This window comes from Mastomys coucha, unplaced genomic scaffold, assembly GCF_008632895.1.
Source record: "Mastomys coucha isolate ucsf_1 unplaced genomic scaffold, UCSF_Mcou_1 pScaffold23, whole genome shotgun sequence".
Lineage (NCBI taxonomy): Eukaryota > Metazoa > Chordata > Mammalia > Rodentia > Muridae > Mastomys > Mastomys coucha.
In genome coordinates, this window is record NW_022196906.1 from 88227809 (window position 1) to 88251145 (window position 23337).

The following is a 23337-nucleotide window of genomic DNA, read 5'->3' on the forward strand; positions in this document are numbered from 1 at the left end:
CTCTCTCTCTCTCTCTCTCTCTCTCTCTCTCTCTCTCTCTCTCTCTCTCTCTCTCTCTGCCTTTCTCATCCTGTGGCTGGTACCTCAGAGGAAAGGGATGCCCCAGCGTGGGCCTGCAGAAGGACCCCCTTCCACCTCACCATACCTCACTTCTACCAAACATATGCTGGCTCTTTTTTTCATTTTTACAAAACACAACAGCACAAGTGTAACCCTAGCTAGCACTCGGGAAGCTGAGATAGGAGGCTTATGAGCTAGAGACAAGTCTGGGTTATGTAGTGAGTTCCAGGCCAACTTTGGCTATGACCTAAAGAGAAATCCTCTCTTTCTCTCAAAACAAAACAAAATAAGACAGAAGTAAAGGAACTGGTTTATACTGGTCCAGATGATATAACTGACCATGGTTTGGGGACCTGGATTCAAGTTTCCTTGAAAGACATGTCCCACCATAGAAGACACTGCATGAGCTGATGTAATCACAGAATAAAAGGAAGTCACAAATTCATAAACCTAAAGAATATAAGTGTGGGTCAGAAAGAAAGAAAGAGAGAGAGAGGAAGGAAGGAAGGAAGGAAGAAAGAAAGAAAGAAAGAAAGAAAGAAAGAAAGAAAGGAAGGAAGGAAGAAAGAAAGGAAGAAAGGACTAAAGAGAGGAGAAGATAATTCTAGAAGTTGACTTGCAATGTCCCATCCGGTCTCAGTGGTCTCCCCAGCCCAGGGCAGGCAGTCCGCAGGATCCTTCACCTAGACACAGGACTCCAGGGGATATCAGCTCACTGTGGGTCCTGCTCTGCAGACCAGGTTTTTCCACGGGAGGTGCATCTCAGAGTGTGTGGTCCTCAGCCTCCTGGTGGAATTCTCTGTTCTAGGCCACATCCTTAGAGCTCACAGAAAGTCTGACATTTATTCAGTTAAGACAGCAGCCAGAGCAGTGAGATCTGCTCAGGATCTAACAAGGCAAGTCTGTTTCTCACATAGAGATAAATCCAGCTTAAAGACCGGGCTCTGGGCATCCAGCATTGTTTGAATCTTAAATTACTGATAATCATTTGGTTCTGCTTTTTTGTAAATTCAAGGGTTCTCAAAGCAGTAGTATCTTCACAGGCAAGGTTGAAGTAATTTCAAAGTAGAGTTTGGAATAAATGTTTGCTTTCAAAAGATTCCTTATTTAACATTCTTACTTTACAGATTAAGTTTGAAGCCCATATTACTGAAGAGAGGCTATTTAGATTACACTTTAAAGGACACAAAGGGTAGACAAATAATCACAGTTGTCCATCCTTTTAGTGGTGGGTGGGGTTAGGGACCCGCAGGGCCTTTCTGATAGTTGCTATGACAGCAGCAAATCTCAGCAGCAGCTTTAATTGAGACTTTCAGGTCCTGGTTATGGTCTGACAGACAATTCTTTTCCATACCTAGGATATGGCTGTCTCAAAAGTTTGAGTTTGAATTGACTTAGGTGAGACAAAGAAGCAACTCTGTAACAGTCTGCTTTGATTTACACTTCATTTTCAGACACTCTCCATACATCCTTATCTGGAACTCCATCTTCTCTCCTCCCCTGGAGAGCAGGCAGAGTCTAGCTAGAGGTGGGGAGCCTGGTACAATTCTTTGTTAGTTTCTACAAAAGTATGTTAACTTCCTTCCTTCTTTTCCTTCCTCCCTACCCCCACCCCCTTTTCTTTCCTTATTGATACTTTTGTTTTTATTTTGCTTTGCTTTGCTTTGTTGAGAGACCCGTGTTTATCTGTAGCTCAGAATGGCCTGGACCTTACTACATAGCCCTCGCCTTCACAGCATTTCTCTTCCTAAGGCCACTACTCCCAGCCATACGAGGATGTAATACAGAGAAGACACAGGGCAGTGGCTTTTAGGGAAGGGAATTGGTGTAGTTGGTGGAGGGACCGAGGGATTAGGCTTTGCAGAAAGAGGTTAACTGTATTTATCACGTGGACAAGTGAAAGGAGAAGAGAGAAAGGGAAGTCCTTAGACTTCTGGCTCCAGGGTTAACCTGTCTGGACAGGTTCCTGTAGTAATAGTTCAGTGTAGTGCCCTAGTCTCCTCCCTGCCTCTGGCTCCAGAGTTCTTACTTCATCTCAACCTGGAAGCCTACATTCAGAGCTGGGGGGAGTAATAGGTAGTGGGGCTAGCCTATACCCTCTCTGTCTTGCCTGTGGAGATCAAACAAAATAAGTCAGTGAGTCCATTTTCCTTTAGGACTTCTCTCCACATGCAGGACAAGAGGGGCCAATGGGCCAAAGCTCGAAGTTTCTACTGTGGAGGAGCCCTCCAGACATTTAGCCAAAAGGGAGGTGACTGCAGGAAACAAGATGAGAATAGAAAACATGACAGTCAAGGGGTACCTGTAGGGGCCTGGAGTGGAAACTTAAGGGTTCTTTGGAAAGTCTACTGGATGGTGTTGTGCTGGGACAGACACATGAAGGAACGTTTTGCTGAAGTGAATGTAGGTGAAAGATTAAGGCAGACTCATGAAGGAACACTTAGCTGAAGCAGACACAGGTGAAAAGATGTTCTGCTAAGGCAAGCACGTGAAAGGACATGTGACGAATGATTCTTTGCTAACAACGCACATGTGTTGGTCCGCCTTACATTGTGGAGTTAAGCTCCATTTGTCGGGACTTCATAGAGAGAACTGCACTTAAAAAAAAAAAAACCTTCTGGTGGTGTGCTTCCTTGGACTCTGGCTGATTGGCAGAGTGATGTTGGCTGAGACAGATGCATGTGCTGAGGCAAGATGTGCTAAAGCAAGACCCGTGGAGGACACTTGATGTTTGGAGGGTCTAAATAGGACGTGAAGGACAGTGATGGAAGCTGAGTGAGGCTTGCTTATAGAGCTAGCTGTGTATCTCTTGTTGGTCTCTTGTCTCCACTGAGCTTGCTTTACTGAGAAAGGCACAGCTGAGAACTTCTCCTGGCATCCTTCCTCGTCCCTCCTGCTGACTTGTGCTGAGGTAAGGACTGGTTGTCTCTGCTAGGTAGTGCCACCACGGCTGATTCATGTGTGCTATCCCAACTCTACCAAACTGGACTGCTGGTGTATCCGTGAAGTGTTTGCGAGTGGATCGAACTGCCACTGCTGACCTATGAACTGAACTGCCGATTTCCAGACAACACAGATGGCAATTGCTCCAAAGAGCCTTTCTAAACAGGTTCACTTCCCCCATATAATTTCTTTTTCCACTACCTCTGGTCAGTGGTGAGCTACAAGGGAGGTCAAAATGTTTAAAATCCTAAAAATAGGATTTGAAAAAAAAAATTAAAGTTGCAGAGGCCCCTCCTTATTCCTAAGGATTTGGGTAGAATGCTGCCACTCCTTGGATGGATGGCTTGGGAATAACAAGGCTAAATGACAGGTACAATGCCAGTTTTGCCTGGATCCTGTATAGAGCCTGACATGAAATCTTTCAGCGTCTCTTCACCCAGGTAGTTCACTTCCCCAGCCTGTACCTGCAAGCTCATCTATCAGTGATGATCACCACTGACTGAAGATTGTGTGTCTCTGACTGGGTGACATCCCTTCTGTGGCAACATCTGCTCCACCCTGGGTTACCCTGACAGCACAGGTTCCTCTCTTTGATTCCTTCTTGGCTTTGGGTTTTGTGGGCAAGCTGAGGCAGGACATACTGATGGTGGCAGTGAGTCAGGCAGTTCGGTCCTTTCTCTTTCCTCTCTCATTTGCATGTAGCCTCTTGGAACAAGCACCTTCAACTCAGCTCACCACAGGGTTTGAGAAAGGGATTGAAAAGCTTCAGGAATTTCTCTCAGGTCCTTGTTTTGCATCCTAGGGCTGTGCTAGTTAGTTTTTGTTTGGTTTTTATTGGCTTTTGTTTGTCACCTGGATTCAAGCTGGGGTCATCTGGGAAGAGAGAAAATGACTTGAGAAAATGACTGCACTAGATTGCCTATTGGTAAGTCTGTGTGCCCTTTTCTCAATTAACATGGATGTGGGATTTCCCAGCCCTTTGCAGAGTGGTGTCACTCCTAGGCCCCTGGTCCTGGGTGGTATCAGAAAGTAGGCTGAGTGAGCCAATGGGTAGGGTCCCTCTGTGGCCTCTGCATCAGTTCTTGTGTCCAGGTACCTGCCCTAATTTCCTTTTATAAAAGACTACAATCTGGATATATGAGCCAAATAAACTTTCCTCACCAAGTTGTTTTTGGTCATCACAATACAAAGCCAAATAAGACAAGGGCCCTGTTTTGGGTTCCAACCCAGGTTCGTGTGAGATTGTGGCATTAAGGGTTATAGTCATCGGGTGCCAGCGCAACGCCTTCATTTCCAGTTGATAATCTTCCTTCTCTCAACATCTAGCTCCTAAGTATAGACAGCCCAGCATTTAGGAATGTTGGGAACCCTGGCTATTCCAGTAGTTATCCCAGTTTTCCTAGGACACAGAACTGTTACTGTTGGTTAGGGTCTGGGGCCAGGCAGTTCTGGTTACTAGGCTTCTTTTTTTTTTTTTTTTTTTGGTTTTTTTTCGAGACAAGGTTTCTCTGTATAGCCCTGGCTGTCCTGGAACTCACTCTGGAGACCAGGCTGGCCTCGAACTCAGAAATCCGCCTGCCTCTGCCTCCCAAGTGCTGGGATTAAAGGCGTGCGCCACCACCGCCCAGCTAGGCTTCTTATTCCAAGAATTGAAAACAGGGCTCACACAGATTCACAAGGGAAGCAAGGTAGCTTGATGGGAGCAAAGCCATAAGGGAGTTAAGGGAGACATCGTCAGTTATGACAGTCGGCCTCGGGACAGCACTCATCAGAGTGAGAAGGACCAGAAGGATGCTTCTGAAGAATGCAAGGGTTACTTCTCTCCATTGAACCTGTGGACCCAGGGAATTGAACTCAAGTCATCAGGTTTGGCAGCAAGCACCTTTACTCATCAAGTCACCTCGCCAGCCCTCTCATTTCTTTTAACAAATGAAAATTTAGGGCTGGTGAGATGGCTCGGCGGGTAAGAGCACTGACTGCTCTTCCGAAGGTCCTGAGTTTGGATCCCAGTAACCACATGGTGGCTCACAACCACCCGTAGTGAGATCTGACGCCCTCTTCTGGTGCATCTGAAGATAGCTACAATGAATTACGCCAGAGCAAGTGGGGCCAGAGAGAGCCGGCAGAGGTCCTGAGTTCAATTCTCAGCAGCCACACACATGGCCATCTGTGCAGGTACAGTGTACTCATACACATAAAATAAATAAAATAAATCTTTTAAAACAATGAAATTTTAAGGTATTCCCAGAGGTACCTTGGATGGGATTGTAAACTGATAATATGAAAAAACAAACCAAAAAATAGATTACAGAGTTGAATCAGGGAGTTAAAAACCAGTCTTTTGCTTATAAATGAGGTTTTGAGATTCTTAGCTTTTGCAACTGAAAACATAGAGAGGCCATGTGCCCTTATGTCTCAAGACAACACTTTTCTATTTTAATGTTACTGTTGAAGCATCTCTATGGACAAGAACTACTGCCTTTGTTCAAGACCATCCTAGCCAACTACAGTTTGACTGCAGTGCTGACTCCAAGCTCTGAGCAGCAGGCTTGGACCAGGCTCCCAGGTGAGGGCTTCCTTCCTCTCTCTACAATGCCTTATCCCAACATCAAATGTAGAGGTTTTGAAAAGCTTGTAGAGCCAGCCAAACATCTCCCTGCTCCTTCTCATCCACTTCCCGAGTCTCTTCACGGGGTAGAAGAGGGAAATGGATGTGGTAAGACAATCAAAGAGTATGGCTGACTTAAATGCAGCAAAAACAGGAAGTTCTCTCGTTTTGAATTTGCATTATCTTGTAAATCTAAGGACTCACCTGTGGGTTTTCGAATACTGAAGGTGAGGCTGCTGGCAAATACTTGCAAGCAATAGCTGACAGGCTTCAAGACAGCTCCAATATTAGTCATCACAGAGATGCTTGCCAAAAGGGACCATGGGTAAGAACATCTGCAGTGCACACAGATGCCCCCTGCCGAGCCAAGCACACAGAGAAATCAGCTCCAGCTCAGGGGTTGCATAAGCAAAGAAGCTGAGGGAGGCACTGGAGAAGTGGATACTCTCACAGAGTGGGAAATCAGTTTTTCGATAGGAAAAGTTACCATCCGGTGTCTAAGTAGCTCGGGGACACCTTGAATTCACAATGATCCTCCTGCCTCAGCTTCCTGAAGGCTAGAATTACAGTTCTGCAAGACCATTATATTATTATGTGTTTGTCCCGAAGCCTTTAGTGATGTAGTTTTTTCAGGGTGCCTTGGATTCTGCTTACTCAGTGACTTACACATAGAAATGGAATCCTACTTCTATCAGAATAGAAACCAGACATTAACACTCCTCCATTTCTACCGTGTGGTGAGATGTGGGGTCTCCACAGCAGACCTGGCTGCATGGTGACTGATTACTAAGGGCAAGGAAATCTTGATGTTTGTCTAGGAAGCAGACGAACTGGAGGTGCAAGTCCTGAACACCTCCATCTCCTTTTTCTCCCTCCCTCCCTTCCACCTTCCATACCCCTCCTTCTCTACCTCTCTTTTTGTTTTTCTTCAACAAATTTAAATACCACAGTTAAAGGACTGAGGCTAGAATTTTCCTTTTGACTATATTAATTGAAGTTCTACTGAGTGACTGACAATTACAAAAAATCGGAAAAACACGTACCGGGTCTGTGCTCCCCAACTTCAGAAATAGTCCTGTGAAATCATACCTGTCAATTCTCCCCTGGGAGGCTGTGGTGGGCGGGGAGAAACCTGAGTAGGTGAAGCTAAGGGTCTGGACTTGCCCTTCTGAATCGGGAAACTATTGATGTGCTGAGCGGAACTGTCTTACTATCAATGTACAATTTGTCAGTTCTATACAGCCTAAGAAATCATGCTGGAAACAGGAGGGCCACGAGTCTGGACATCATCATCTTGCTGGCAGATTTGACCTGTGTGGAAGATCTCTTCCCAGAGCAAATCATTTAAAGACAGAGTCTTCTATGATGAAATCACCCTCTGGAGTTTGAAAAGAGACGAGGCTGCTTTAAGAGAGAAACAGGAAGTTGTAACTAGAAGCCCGTCTGAATGCTAAGCCATCCGAATTGCTTGTGAAGTAGCAACAAAGTAGCAGCGTTTATTCTGAAATTTTGTGGGCGCCAGTCTGTCCTAGGCAACCCTCATCAAAGTACTCATCCCTTGTCCAGGGATTTCTCTGAGCATCACGGTCGAGTGAAGAATGGCGGGGCAGCTTCGGCTTACGTCAGGGAAGGATGAAGATCATTTTCAACACCAGGGAGCAGTGGAGCTACTCGCGTTTAATTTTTTGCTCATTCTTACCATTTTAACAATCTGGTTATTTAAAAATCATCGATTCCGCTTCTTGCATGAGACTGGAGGGGCGATGGTGTATGGTGAGTGTGTAAATGGTGGGGTTGATGTAAAACTTGTTGCCTGGGCGTAATTAGAGACTTGTGCTCAGATGGCAAAGTGCAGAAAGTGAAGGGAACATGCTGATTGAAGTGTCATTAGCTCAACGAGAGGTGCCGCAGTGTTATGAATGCTAACCTCTTTCCAGAGAAGCAGCAGAAATTTGCCTGGCCACAGAGCAGCTGTCAGAGTCACGCTCTGAGGCAGCACATTATGTGAGTCTGTTGACAGCTGCAGTCCTTTGTCAGGCGGGGAGTCATGGAGCGCTAGTCTTGGTAGTAGGATGTGGTGGCAGTGCAGTCAGCACAGCCACTTCCACAGGCAGCCAGAGGAGCAGGGCAAAGTTAACCGAATGGCTTCAAACTGCATGGAGGAAATATCCTTTCAACTATTTTCGAGAAGAAATACTTGTAGAATCAGACCCCACCCTTGTAATGGGAATAATTGTGTCCAAATCCTTTTTCTTCCAATGAACACTGTTTTAGCTTCTAATAATAAAAGTGTTAAACTAAGAATTTCCTATGCAACATTTTCCCTGGCTTAGCCTGATTTTATATTTTATATGAGCTTGTTCATAATAGTTATTTGTGTTCTCACATACCACACACACACACACACACACACACACACACACACACACACTCTTTCTGCTTCTCTCTCTCTCTCCCCCTCCCTCCCTCCCTTCCTCCCTCCTTCCCTCCCTCCATCTCTCCCTCCTTCTTTCCTCCCTCCCACCCCCTCCCTCATTTTAGACAAGTCTCACTCTATAGACAAGGTTGGCCTGGAACAATTAGGTTGGCTTCAAACAATGATCCTCCTGCCTCAGCCTCCTGGGTGCTAGAATAATAGGTGTAAGTAAGCACACCCAATTCTTTAAACTACAGAGGGGAAAAAAGTTTTAATTGAAGGTTTAACCTCCCAAAGTGATGCTCTTTCTGTGCGAGTTACCATGGCATTGATCCTTTTTGGGAAGTTTAATAAAATGTGACTATGGAGTCTATATAGACTAGCCCGGTTATGTAGTTTAAGGTATGAGATACAAGGCACTAGCACTGAGCTGATACTGAAACAAATTGTCTCGTTCCTAACTGGCTTCACTACTCTTATCCTGTCTAGTAAAAACTAACAGCTTTGAACCTAATAGGAACAGACAAGGGGCTGCCAAAATGTACAACAACCAACATACTTTTTGACTTCCCTTCTTTTTAGAAGTCCTTGAGGCCCTTTTATATGTCTGAGGTCCAGGGAAACAAGATGAGGGCACCTTTTATGTACTAAGTGTGTGTGATGGGCTGATGTTAACAAAGTATGGCCCTGAAGGGAAAACATGAGATAGCCTATCCTTGAGACACTTGAGCTATAGGACAGACGTATAAGGCCAGGCAGTGCAGTTTGCTTTCAGGCAGCCAATTCAGTACTGCTAAGTTCCTTCTGTACTGAAAGCCATACAGCACACAGTAAAACTTTTCAGGGTGGAAGAGACAGGCCAAAAGAGAAGGGCACAGAGCTTTCAGAGGCCGAGCCCTAGACATGAGTCATTCTCCCTTTCTCCATAATCGATTTACCAGGAGCTTTCTCTGTCTTGGGTAATAAATAATCAAAAAGATGCAGGATGTAATCTGAGAAGCCAGAAACACTGTCATCCTAAGAATCAGATCAAAGGGCTGTGCATACTTTAGCCATACAACAGAGTTAAGAGTAAGTCCTTATTAGAAGGAAGGACTTCTCCGCAGCATTAAACCTGCCTAAATTATAACAATTTCTACCAATTTCCTTGTCTGTGGTAGGGATTATTGTTTTATAGAAGTAGTTAAACTTTGACTTAAATAATTCTTGATTAGATTTGGTGAATAGTTAGGCATGATAGTCGTCTTCACACTCAACAGCTAGGCATGGAGATCCTCCCCAAACTGAACAGTCAAACATGTTGGTCCTCCCCAAGCTGAACAGTCAAGCATGGTGGTCCTCCCCAAGCTGAACAGTCAAGTATGGTGGTCCTCCCCAAGCTGAACAGTCAAGCATGCTGGTCCTCCCCAAGCTGAACAGTCAAACATGGTCCTCCCCAAGCTGAACAGTCAAGCATGCTGGTCCTCCCCAAGCTGAACAGTCAAGTATGGTGGTCCTCCCCAAGCTGAACAGTCAAGCATGGTGGTCCTCCCCAAGCTGAACAGTCAAACATGGTCCTCCTCAAGCTGAACAGTCAAGCATGCTGGTCCTCCTCAAACTGAATAGTCAAGCATGGTGGTCCTCCCCATGTGTTTTCATACATTTCAAGCTGTTAATGATGTCCTTATTCATTTTCAAGGGTAAACTCTGAAAATAATTCATCAGGATGGCCTCCACAGACTTCTTCTAGGATAAGCACTTTTTCAAAACGCTATACCAAAGTGCTTAGTGTAGACTTTCTGCAGGGATAATAATGAAATAGTCAAACTAAAACCCAGGAAAAAGAGGAACTCTAAGAAACGCCTTTTAATAGTAAGAGGGAGAGAATCACAAAAGTTTCGTCTTTGTAAATGAATATGAAGTTCATACAGTCAAAAGGAATCTTGAGAGAATGGAATCCTCATTGTACAGAGGAAGTAGGGCTTAGATGGAGATATGGCACTGGTTGGCGCTGAGCTGGGGTCCAGCACATATTTTAATTAAGGATGCTGAGACAGTAATAAGTAAATTCCTTCAGTGATATTCCAGGGAGTGTGTGTATGTATATGTGGAACAGGGGGTGGTGGGGATGGTGGAGGATATATATATATATATACATATAATTCCAAATATATGTTCCTGTTGTAATCCTTTAAGGATAGGCCATCTAGTTTCTTTTCCAGCCATTGTTTCTACAGTAGTCTGGCTAAAGGCATAATGAAGACCAAATGGAAAAGAAGACAAATGTAGACATTTTCTTGTTTTCTGAAGATAGACACCCTAGAAGAGACTGGGACAGATCTCCCCATCCTGATGTTAATCAATATGCTGACCATTAATTTTGTTTTGGCTTTTAGTCCCATTTGAATGATTATTACTGTTGCTTATTCTTTCCTATCTTGCCACAAAGCAGCTCGGATAGTTGCCTTTCTCTTTGGGCTCGTCAATGAATTAGGCAACCAGCCCCTACCTCTATGGCTGCGGCTTTCGCTATCAACTGCTTGCACAAACCATTTGCCCTTATACTAAGAGCGGCATTTTCTTCAGACACCACAGTATCTGTATTCCCTCAGCCCAGTCCCAAACAAGCCTCTCTCAGGGCATTCTGGTGACCTGTGCCAAATGTCCCTTAGAAGATGTAATAGATGTTGATACATTTAATCAGTGTACTTGGGAATTCAATTAAAAAAATTCTAGGGATCAGAGGCTTAGAAAATGAGCAGTTACAGGATAAACAAGGAGCAAGGTGACCAAGCAGAATGTTCAACTGTTCTTTCATAATTATTGTTAGAAACAATTTTCAAGTCATTAACCTTAAAATATCATATGCAGGGTTATAGGGGCCAAGAAGTTTCCTCTGCGCTGATTGGAAATAAAACTGAAGATCCAAATACAAGTAATTGCTTATACAAAAAAAAAATAAAAATAAAAAGGTCTTCTCTCATTATTATGGGTCATGGGTGCTTTTTATAAAGTAGCAGTGCCATTGTGGAAATATTTTTGCTTCGCCAGGCACAGTAAAGGGTAATTGTCGCTCATGACTTCCTATGGCTCCGGTTATTTCAAAATGAAAGAATAAGCAACAGTCATCATCATTTCAACTGGACTAAAAGCCAGAATGAGCGTTAATGCTCAAAATATTGATTGGCAGCAGCTGGGACACTTAGTGCTGCTTAACTCGGGGTCTAGATTCAGCTCCTCAGTGCTCATTACAGAGCACTTGCTCCTTGGTTCCTGACAGCATTAAGGAGTCCATTTTAACTCCCTAGGGGTTGTCACTTCTTGTAGGACATTTGTAAGGGCATACCCTTGAGGGCTGGGATTTAAGATTAAGGACAGAACAACATCTTAAAGGGTTCTACCTTTGATTTTTTTTTTTTTTTTTTTACCACCACCTAATACAGAGACTGCCCTGAATTCATGTAGAAATTTGTTCATCGTTTAGTAGGGACCAAAGAAGTCCCAAGCTTCTATAGTTAGACTTTTGAGCTTATCCAAAGTTCTATCTCATTCAATTGTTTTCTGGTCCTTTAAGAGTATTCTTACTGAGGGGCGGGTGGTGGTGCACATCTTTAATCCCAGCACTTGGGAGGCAGAGACAGATGGATTTCTGAGTTTGAGGCCAGCTTGGTCTACAGAGTGAGTTCTGGGACAGCCAGGGCTACACAGAGAAACCCTGTTTCGAAAAACCAAAACAAACAAACAAACAAACAAAAAGAGCATTCTTACCTAAGCTTAACAGAGCAATTTAATTTACTCAACAGCTAGTTCCCCCCTTCCCAGGTTTACAGACAGAAACTATAGTTACAAAACCATCTTTCCCCAAATCTTGTGGAGGTCTTGACTTTATCCCAGTCCTTCTCAGAGGTTCCCAGCTGAAAATGGATTGCTGGACATGATGTGTCTCCACTTTATTGGTCCAGTTTTGCTCTGTCCCAGCTCAGCCTGCACCCCTAGCTGACAGCCAGACCTAGAGGGGATGCTCATCCCCACTTCCCACCCGCATCTGCCTGAGCTGTCCTTAGGCACGTTGTCTGTTGAAACCTGGCAAACTCTGTAGAGAAAGCCCCAATTAAGGCTGATAATTCTTTTTCTCTCCCCCGATCCCCCCACAGTAGCAGGATGTGTAGCTCTGCTCCATGGCTTAATTTATGGCCTGAGTTTTCTCATGTGTGAAATGGGCAGGAAATAAACTTCTTTATAGCTTCAAAACCCGCTCCAAACTGCAAGCCAAAACAGACTTGCCAGACATCTTAGAGCTACTTCCCTTAAACCCAGTAGCTTTCTATTTGGGATCAAATAGGCAGTAATGAAATCTAGTCGTTTCTCCTGACAGGGTTTTATTTACTATTGGCTCACCACTCTTAGTTCGTCTGGGCCCGTTTGGATTCCAATTGGGTGCTCAGTAAGTCTTACCGATTTCCTCCTGGAAGACGGTGAAGCAACGTCATCAGACTAGCTGGGGATGGCTGTGTGCATCTCCATAGGATCCTTTCTCGCCAACCCAGAGTGGCTCTGCCTTAACCTGAAGGATCTCCCGGAAGGGTAGTTAGGTTCTAGAGTCCGATAAACTCAATTTGTTCTCGATGGTGCTACCAGAAGCACGATTTAGGCGCTTTGGAGATCTGCCCGTGTTTTTTCACACTGTTTGGTGTTGCTAAATTAGATAAGTAGAGTTAGTTATTGAATCAAGGACATTTCTGCCTACCTGAGATGTTACGTTGAGGCATGCCAGTGCACACCTGTAATTCTAGCTCTTGGGAGGCAGAGGCAGGAGGATCAACACCAGTTTCATTTCACATCACTGATTTTCATAGTAAGTTATTGGTCAGTGAAGGCTATGCAGTGTGACTCTGTTACAAAAAAACAAAACAAAACAAAACAAAACAAAAAGCAAAGAGGGGAAGGATTTTTTTTTTAGTAAAATCACCCCTGTATTCTAAATAAGCCTGCATAGTGTGCTGGGGTTCCGAACTTTCAGACTTGTGCAGCTTTGCCCAGGCTGCCCCCGGTGCCTCTTCATTGCTCCTCTCTGAAGGGTTACTGATGGCACACACTAAGAGAAGGGATTTATGACTCAAGCTATTTATGAACTATTATCTAGAGGCTAATTGAATTAAATTCATATAGGTAGTGACAGGGAATGTTAATATTTGTTATCTCAAAAAGTAGATATATAATAAAAAGCTAGCTAATGCAAATACCATGTATAATGCAAAATTATACTTTACACAAATTAACCAGTTTAATCCTTACAACAGTCATTTTTCAGATTAGGAAAATTAAACAACAGAGAGTCAAGTAACTTTCCTAGTGTCACAGAAATACTAGAGTCCAGGTGTGGGATTCGAAGCTTGCAAGTTTGGCTCTATGTAGTTTCTTGGTAATGTAAGTGTATGTGTGTGTGTGTGTGTGTGTGTGTGTGTGTGTGTGTGTGCGCGCGCGTGCGCGCACGCGCGCAAGTGAATAGAGAAGAGAAGAGATTATTGCTTTAATGCTACAGATAAGGAATCTAATACTCAGAGACACAAAGTAACTGCTGGGGGGGAGGGGCTGTGTTTCAGACTCAGGACACCAACCTTAAACATTCACTCTAGAACATCTGTTATTGTTAGCAGGGTTTATTCTGTTCCAGGCAATGGCACCTGTGCCTAACAGTTTAATGCCAAGTCGACACAAACTAAAGTCTTCTAAGAGGAAGGAACCTTAAGATCAGGTTGCAGACAAGCCTGCAGGGCATTATCTTAATTAGTGCCTTGTAGGGAGGGCTCAGCCCACCATGGTGGTGCCATCTCTGGGCTGGTTGGTCCTCAGTTCTTTAAGAAAGCAGGCTGAGCAAGCCATGGTTAGAAAGCCAGTAAGCAGCTCCGCTGCATGCCCTCTGCATCAGCATCTGTCTCCAAGTTCCCACCCTGTTCAAGTTCCTGTCCTGGCTCCCTTCAAGGATGAACAACAATATGGATGCGTAAGCCAAATAAACCCCAAATCCCCAGGTTACTTTGGTCATGGTCTTCCATCACAGCAATAAAAACCCTAATTAAAACAGCACCTTTGGAAATTTACAGAATAAATACAAAGAGAGAATTAGAAAATGTACAAGCTGCTGCACCGAGTTGGTGGGAACACTTTTCAAAGTCTGTGGTCTTGGATTTGGGTCACCCTTGTGCTCTTATCAGAGTGTCCCCATTCAGTTAGTGGAGAACTGTTGGCAGGGGCAGTTCGATTCCTTTCTTATCTGAAGCTCCAGAAACGGTGGTATCTGGACAAAAAAGCCCAATGTAATCCAGTGGAAGCAATACTGTGACTTCCCATTCATGCTATGTAGCTGGACCTCTAGTATTCCAGGGAAGGTGGCAAGGCTGCCTGGAAACACCCACCCACACCCCAGGGAGGCTGGCTACCTTGCCAGGTTCCTCACTTGGGCTCTAAATACCCATGGATGTCAGAATGTGTGTGGCAGATGTTTTACAGAGCTGGAGAAAGGAGATTGGATTTATGAGAATCATAAAAAGAAGGAGTCAGGGCTTTCTTCATATGTGAGTCTGACTGAATTTAATTTTGGGAATAGTCTGAAAAATGGTAACTTTTATCTCTGTTTTCAGAACCCTGAAAGTGTCATGGTGAGTCTGATACTGTTGATCTTGATAGAATTCGAAGGCTGTGTAGTTTTAATCCTATTGGCTACTGGAGGGAACCACTATCGCTACTGTTTTATGTATAGTGCTTCTAACAGCCTGACTAGCACAATCAGCTAAAGACCAGTGATCGAAAGCAGGTGGCTGGGAACACAACCACTGCCATAGCCCAGCTGTGTGTCTACAGACTTCTTTTTTTTTTTTTTGGTTTTTCGAGACAGGGTTTCTCTGTATAGCTCTGGCTGTCCTGGAACTCATTCTGTAGACCAGGCTGGCCTCGAACTCAGAAATCCACCTGCCTCTGCCTCCCAAGTGCTGGAATTAAAGGCGTGTGCCACCACTGCCCGGCGTGTCTACAGACTTCTAAGTGGCATCCACAGACTTCTAGGTGGCATCCATGTCTCCCCTCTCTCGCACTTCACTAGGGAAGGAATTCAACAGGCAGGTGCTGGTTTTGTTTCCTACCATCTCCCCCCACCCCCATTAGGGCGGAAACCATCTCCCTTCTGGGGAGCCACTTTCACTGTCTACATTATTATACTAGTGGGGAAATAACAGAGTGTCTTGTGTAAAACTATAAAGTAAGAACCCGTTGTTTAGCCAATAAATATCTATTATATTAGACCCTCTTGTCTACAGTTCTGCTGATGGCCTCTAAGGACAATAACAAGCATATTAGCTATAAAAAAGCTGGTGCCTGAAGTAGTTTCCAGAGAAAAATAATCTATAATACATACTAGAATTCCCAGAACCCAAGCTGGGCAGTGGTGGTACATGCCTTTAATTCTTTCACTCAGGAGGCAGAAGCAAGCAGATCTCTATGAGTTTGAGGCCAGCCTAGTAGTACACAAAGTGAGTTCCAGGATAGTCAGGGATACAAAAAGAAACTCTGTCTGACCACCTCCATCCCCAAAGCACCATTAACGTGAGTGTTGTGTTGCAGGAATGTATGTGTATACATGTGTATGGCATATTGAGTATACCAAGAATGGATAGTAGATATGAGGTAGCTTACACTGGAGAGAATATGATAGAATATGATAGCTGGACCTCTGATATTTTCCATGAGTCTCCATGATAAATATTTGTCCCCAGGTGGGCAGCTTTATGGATGGCTTTCTCCCTGGGTGCATGTAGGGGCTGTTCAGGCTGGCAGGTGTCCCACTCTAGTCCCGACATCATTATAAAACTGTTTTCTCCACGAGGGCAAGTCCACAGTGAACAGGGTGAGGCAATAATTGTGTCTCTTTTAGCAACACCTACACTGTGCACTTTGCTTTCAAATTTAGAAGGTTGGTGGGAGGGCAGGGAAAGAAATAAAAGACTTAAATAACAGAAAGCATTTTACACACCACACACGCACACATACACACACACACACACACACACACACACACACACACACACACACACATCAATTTCCAAATCTTTGTCATCTCTTTAAACCACAGGACGCTGATAAGTCAAAAAAAAACAAAACAAAACAGATAAGAAGTTAAAAGTTATCGGAGATGCAGTTCAGCTCCAGTGCTTATAAATGTCCACTGCTGGCTTTCTTGGACTGTCACACTGAAACCTGCATTATTGACCTCCTGTGTCACCCCTGCAGCCTTATTGTCCAGTCCTTGCTGTGCTGCATCTGCACGCATCTCCCTGACTGCTGTGTGTCTCCTGACCTCTTACACATCCTCAAACATCATTGAGAAGCTCCTTCCAGTGACGTGAGGACAGGGCTAGTGGGGTTTCCTTTAGATTCCCTGGCTCTTGTTTTTAGGGCTGGGCATGCAGGTTAGTGTCAGTGTTTGCCTGGTATGTGCAGGACCTGGGTTCTAGTCAACAACGAGTGATAGAAACCTTGACCCACAGGCTCTGTGGGGAGAGATAGACAGCAAACAAACAAAAAACCCCAAACAACAACAGAAAGCCGAGGAATCTTCTATGTGTGGTATATATGCCAGCAACATCATCTCCTCCTGAGGTGCTGGCAAGACGATCACGAGTTTGTGACCCTGTCACAAAAGAAACAAATGGAACTTTGTTAAGTGAGGGGACACGCAGAGAGAGATAGCAAAGATGGTTTTAGCAGACACATCACAGGTAGAGATGCTCAGGGACTCACCTACTTGGTTTAGAGAAGGGAGCAGTGTCATCGCTCAACACACGAAGGAGGAGCCCCAGCCCCCCAGCTGTCCTGCAGTCTCCACATATTAGCTGTACACGTGTGTGGCTTCCGAGTTCTTGTGAACTCCGTGTAGCACTTGAGTGAATGCTGTCCATATGACTCACACCCACAGCTGGGCTGGCTGTACCCTTCCTCTCCAGGGAACCAGGGAGTCACAAGGGAGCTGTGCTCTTTCCTGCTGTGGGGCAGTACGTACAACCACGAAAACACACAAGAGCCTGGGATAGGTCTGGGTTTTAAAGACCATTTGCTACCTGCTGCCATTTATGATTTAAAAAAAAAAATTCTTAAGGCCTTGTCCATAATTCTCTAACCAAAGCCCTGTTAGAGAAACATTTCTGTAGCATATTGAAAATCTGTCAGTAAGATTCAAGAGACTTGGCTGTGAAATGAGGTTTATAGTGAGACAGTTATAGTTCCTTATTCTTAGAGGAGATTAGCATGCTAGCATTTCAAGGGAAGAAAAGGCCAGTTGGCTGCTGGCATAGTCTAAGGTTTTTTGGGATCAGAACATTTTATACTCATTTTTTTTTTCTGGCACACACAAGCTTCAGAACATCTTATACATCTGTGGCAGGCAAATGGGATCAAGTGGCTAATGAGATAAGAGAGAATCCAAAGGTCAGGGCTGGTGTTTCTGAAGGCTCCTTAGCGGGAACACCCCTGAAGCTCTTTGCTCTTTCTGTCCTCTCTCCTCTCTTTGTCACAGAGTCTCATGCAGTCTAGTCTTACCTTGAACTCTTCAGCATCTCTCAATGCCTCCATCCCTCAAGTGCTGCCATGACACAGCACTACCCCTTTGCTCCTTCATGCTCTGACATGGTGTAGCTGCCTGCCAGACATGTGCTGCATGACAGTTATATAGAAAGCACTTAAGGACAGGAACAGCACAGCATTTTTTAAGGTCCCCCTTCTCTATGACACTTTAAAAATCCCTGTGATGGGTGAACTGCGTCGCAGAGCCCTTTCCTCCTGACTTCAAGGGAGTTTGTGCACTGGAAATATCCAACTAAGATTCTGCCTAACATGTCTTTTCTGGAGGATAGAGGATGAATCATAGCACAGAGCCTCTGCCTTAAACGGTTTCATTGTGTATCAGAGCAAAGCAATCCTGAACAATGTGGAACGTCATACTACTGGCTCCTGAGACTGTGTGCCTCACACCATGTGAGCTGCACTCAGGTGAGCGAGATCTGTGTGCACAGGCTCTGACAGAGCATATGTTTGTCAAGGTGAGACCCAAGGACCTTTTTCAGGTACTGGGTGATCTGAGAGTAAATCTCATCATGGGCTTGTGTGGAGCTGAGGGAGGACAACATCTTTCTCCCCACTCTAGGGGCTCAGACATTCAGGCTTGACAAAGCTCTCATGCTTCTTAATTTTAGATTGTCCGTGAAGGAAATGCCAACTCCTCTCAAAGAAGTAGGTCTCCGAGATGACCTCCTGAGTGAGTGCTGTGACAGACCTAGGTTGTGGCTGTGAGCGCATGTTCTGGGAGGTGATCCCTTACTGAGGCAAGATAGCTCTTTCGCTTGCTGACTTTCTTCCTTTTCAATGGAAGTAGTGTTCTGATGCCACAGTAGCCAGTCTTCTATTTATCTGTGATAGTGTGATAGGGGACACTTTCCTCATCCTGTATCTATGTGTGGGTATGAAAAACAGTCCCTCCTGCTCAGAGTCTCCTTCCTCTTGTAGTCCGCCTGAATCTCCCATCCACTCCCATGCAGTCTTGCCAGTGCAGCGTGTGTGACAGCTCACCACTCCATCTTTAAATCAGCATCTGCCCAGCACATTGAGTTTGCCTGTGAAAAAACTGTGGGAGGCTGTATGGGAGTGCCTGGCCTATGACCCACAAGGACTGGACTGTCCAAGTGCTGTTCCTGCAGCCTGGGTGTGCTAGCCATGATGGCTCTGCAAACTGCCAAGATTTGATTCCTTCCAACTCTTGGGGTTTGGAGCAAACTAGGGCCAGAACCTCTTGGCTCATATGTTAAGTTGGCTCCTATAAAAAGGAAGTAAGTGCTGGGAGAGATTAACTATAGAACATAATTTACTGTGGGAAGCTTCTTTGAGGGAAAATGGGGAGGGGGTGAGGACTTCAGAATGACTGTCTTTCATGTTAGACCAACATTTATGGAGAAAGGAAAGGAAGAAAGGTTGTAGAGGGAACTGTTAGCATACATTACAATTCTAGAAAGGTGTGAAAAAGTTATGGGGAGATCATACCCACAATTGCCTTTGGAGGGGTCCCAGCTCTTTGCCTTTGTAAACCCACTGGGCACAGACATTGGCTGGCTGTAAAATGCCTCTGCATGAATGTGCTGATAGATCGTGGGGTCCAGGAGCTAAGGCCATGCCAACTGCCCTCTTCTCAGAGCTGCGTTTTCATGGCTAATATGAAAGCTGCTTCTTTTCTGTCTGCAAATGTATCCTCCACTCAGGGCACTTCTTCTTCAAGTCTAAGACCCAAGCTGGTACAGGACCAGGCAGGACCACTCAGTTTTTGAGGCCCTATGCGACCTTAACCATACCAATGAGCCTTCATTTGCTGTTAAGGCAAAGACTTGCTTTCCATACTTGAGAAATGACTATGGGCAGACACTTCTTGTTCATTTCTTGTTGCTTCGTCGAGAGCATTTTTCAAAGCTAAGTAGCTAACCTACGGGGAGTTGGAAATGCCATTAATTTAGGTTCTATCCATTTAGACCCCTGCAGGGTCTGTCTTGTGCTTCTTTTCATTTTGTGACCCACTTGAGTAAAGAGAGCAATAATAGTAGTGTAGTTCACAGCACTAATTGACTCAGTTTTAGCAAACGAGTGGACAGAGTGATGTCCTTCTATGCCTAAGAGTGTGAGGTGTGAGTGAGGTACCCTCTGCACTCTTCTGGGTGGTTTCATCCTCAACACTCAGCACTATGACTGGAAGGTTCCCACTGCTCTGTGGCAGATCATATACTCTATAATGGTCAGTGTGCCCAAACGACCTTTCATTTCTGCGCTGACATAGCTGAGAATCCACGAAGGGATTGATTTGAGTTTTAGAGACTTCAGCCTGTGGCTGCTTGGCCCTCTCCCTGTGGCCAGAGGTGATAAAGATCATGGATGTATAGGCCTGCTGCCTAGAGCTGCTTACATCTCAGCAGAGTCAGGAAGGAGCTGGGACACTGGTATATTTTTAGAGAGTGCCCCAATGACCTTGATCTAATCATGCCTCAATAATTCAACGCAACAGCTAAGGACAAACTTTCAATATGTGAACTTGTTTGGGAGACGCTTTCTATCTAAACCATAACACTTAAGTGTCTTCTCTTGTTCATGAAGATTGTGTGCAATATATATATATATATATATATATATATATATATATATATATATTTATCATGGAAGAGTAGATTAAACTGAAGCAAGTGTGAGATTTTTAAAAAAAAATTCTCAAAGAAATTTGCTAATTTGATTTTTGCCTATTCCTCATTCTAATCCGTTCTCTACAAGTAATAATTCTTACACAGACATCTAATTATTTTACCTTCTTGCCTACAAGCTTTCACTAGTTCTCATCACCACTGAACTGAAAGATCCAAGTTTCTTAGCATTTTAGAGGTGCCCTTTGATTTACCTCTCTCTCCCTCCCTCTCTCTCTCTCCTTCATTCCTACCCTCCATTCTTTCTCTCCTTCTCTCCTCTACCTCATATATTCTCTTTCTATACTACTATCAGGATCTCCTAAGCCCCTTTGTATTGATACATTGGCCTAAGGAGGTTATTACTAGAGATTGCGACCACAGAAATGTCAACATATTTGCAACTTATAGAACAGAAGTTGTCACATATAGCAGCCTGATGTAGTTGCTCCTGGCTGGCAGATGTCCCCCTACTCCTGGTTTCTCAGGGACCCAGGCTCCATCTGACCAGTCTATCTTTGGAGCCTTTAATTTCCGACCATTCAGCCAGTAAAGGAGAGAAAGAAGAGAGAGAATTCACTAGATTATTTTCTGCCCCAACCTAGAAAGTGAAACATCACTTTTGCTTACATATTTGCCACGGGGTCTCCAGGCCTGCACAGAGGGGAAAGGGCAGGAGGAGAACTCCAGCTAGGTTCCCGTGGGAGGAGAGTGTCTGGCTTGCTTGTTCCAAGGGCAGCTTGGGTTGGTGGCCACGTGGCTGAGAACGCAGGGAGGGCTCCCGAGGGAGGTTAGATAAGGCATTTATTGTAGAAAGGCAGAGAGAGGGAGAGAGTAGGGAAATAGAGGCCCGCCATGGCCACATAGAGGGAGAAAGGGAAGGCAGAGAGAAAGGGAGCAAGGAGGGGCAAGGGAGAAGCAAGCAGGAAGCAGGAGTAAGAGTAAAAGAAGGAGGAGCCGGGGAAAACAGCCCCTTTATAGTGGGCCAGGCCTACCTGGCTGTTGCCAGGTAACTGTGGGGGTGGAGTCCAGACAGAATACCAGGAGCTTGGGGCATTGCCTACATGACTGATGGCCACAGAATTATGGAGCTGGGGCCTCCTGTCAGGAGCCTAGTGTCTGGGAGCCTGTGGCAAACTTCCTTCCATCCCTTGCAGATTTATCTGCTGGGTCTCTGGGGTTTAAACCTAGCTCGACCAGAAAACATGCTGCCTTTCACGGTCCCACATAACTTTTGTAGTAAAGAGAGAGCTCAGATTCAAATTCACTTTCCTCTGACTCTGATTCTCACTGCTACCCGGATGTGCAGCCCAGATCCTGTTTGCTACCCAGATGTGCAGCCCAGATCCTGCTCATTGTCTGAGTGCTCATCAAGATAAGGACTCATGCGAGCCTTCAGCTTTTCCTCCAGCTTTACATTATACAGCGCTTGTCTCTCTAACAGTGTGCTTCCCAGCTGCCCTCCCACATGGAGTGCTGGGTTAGAATCCTCTGCATATGAATCTTCAACTTAAACAAACTCAAGCTCATCCAGCCCTGAAACTATATTTTTTTTTTATCTTAGACCTATAGATATGTGGAACAAAATATTTAGTGCAAAATATCTCACAAAAAATATGAAATGCTGGGTAAGGTGGTGCACACCTGTAACCTCAGCACTTCGCAGACAGAGAGGAAGCTGCTTGATCCAGTGGCTCCTTGACATTACTTGGGAGCTAAAGTTCATCTTTCCCTTATACCTGTGTCCTTGGACCAAATTCCCTTCTGGTTGGTCCCCAATACTAACCATTAAAATCGGGGAAGCTATTGCTGTGCCATACTCCCTTCGCCTGGGTCTGAAATATAAATGAATTCTGTCAGTGTGAAGGTGCTTCCCTGGGGAGCCATCTCCTGAATAGCAAGCAGTCTATTCTATGTTGACCACAGAGCTAAGGTTCTCTTGAATACTTTGAATGGATAGGAGATGTGGGTAAGGGAGAAGAAAAAAATACACATGAAATATGTCCTAAGTATTCAGCCAATAATGTCCGTGACTTGTTCTAACAACACATCCCAATGAGTTGATATCTGTGAAAAAACAATTTTCAAACCAAGAAATGGGCCTGTGTTTTCTCATGTCACTTCTATAGGTTCCAAATCAAACATTTGATTCAGTCAATTATGGGAGATGTAGAATGCTTTCTTCCAGTACAATCATGTGTTCTTTACTTTAGGCCTCATAATGGGATTAATTTTGCGATATGCCACAACGCCAACTGATATTGATAGTGGAACTGTCTACAATTGTGGGAAGTTGTTCTTCAGCCCATCAACTCTGCTGGTCAACATCACTGACCAAGTTTATGAGTATAAGTACCAGAGAGAAATCAACCAACACAACGTCAGCCCCCACCAAGGCAACGCTATACTGGAGAAGGTAAGGGCTCTGTCAGCTCAGGCAGCTTCATCTCCCATGATCGATGGCATCCTTTATAAGCTTCTTTACATAGGTATACACCTAAACGTTTTCACATTGGTTGTTTTCACATTGTAACACTGAATCATTTAGTTGGCTACATAAACCCAGCTGTCAATATTTTCCTAACATTTGGGCAAAGATTTTAATCTAAATCTCTGACAAGCCAGAGCTGTATTTACTTTCTGTGGAAGATAAAATCTTTCAGCCATTTTTCCTTTCTTGAGAGGTATCCCAGTGTGCATGTGTGTGCCTTTAGTGTTGATGTACCTGTTACCTGCTGGTTATTTGCTTCAAATCTCCCCAAGCCAAGGAGGAAACAGAGGAATGAGAGTTTTTCCATTTGTCCAGTTTGCTCCAGGATGGCTTCTGGCTGCCTTCTGGCTGTTTATAAACACACTAACCTACAGTCCACCCAAGAGAGCTTGGCTAAGGAATTTAGGTTAAAATTTTGCAAAATGATTCATATTTTAAAAACTAATTTCAGGCTTGGATGTAGTTCGGTGATAGAACACTTGTCTGGGGGTGGTAAAACTCTGGGCTTGATTCCCAGTAACACACACACACACACACACACACACACAGAGAGAGAGAGAGAGAGAGAGAGAGAGAGAGAGAG

At 44.5% G+C, this 23337-nt stretch overlaps 1 protein-coding gene across 1 annotated transcript in view; it reads left to right on the top strand.

The window, feature by feature from the left end:
• Positions 1 to 6820: 6820 nt before the first annotated feature.
• Positions 6821 to 23337, top strand: part of Slc9a9 (solute carrier family 9 member A9) — a 544400-nt gene continuing 527883 nt past the window's right edge. Inside the window, exons 1-2 of the mRNA XM_031346346.1 lie at positions 6821 to 7384; positions 22477 to 22679. Coding sequence (XP_031202206.1) covers positions 7210 to 7384; positions 22477 to 22679 — 378 coding nt within the window. The 5' untranslated portion in view covers positions 6821 to 7209. The remainder of the gene's footprint in view (positions 7385 to 22476; positions 22680 to 23337) is intronic.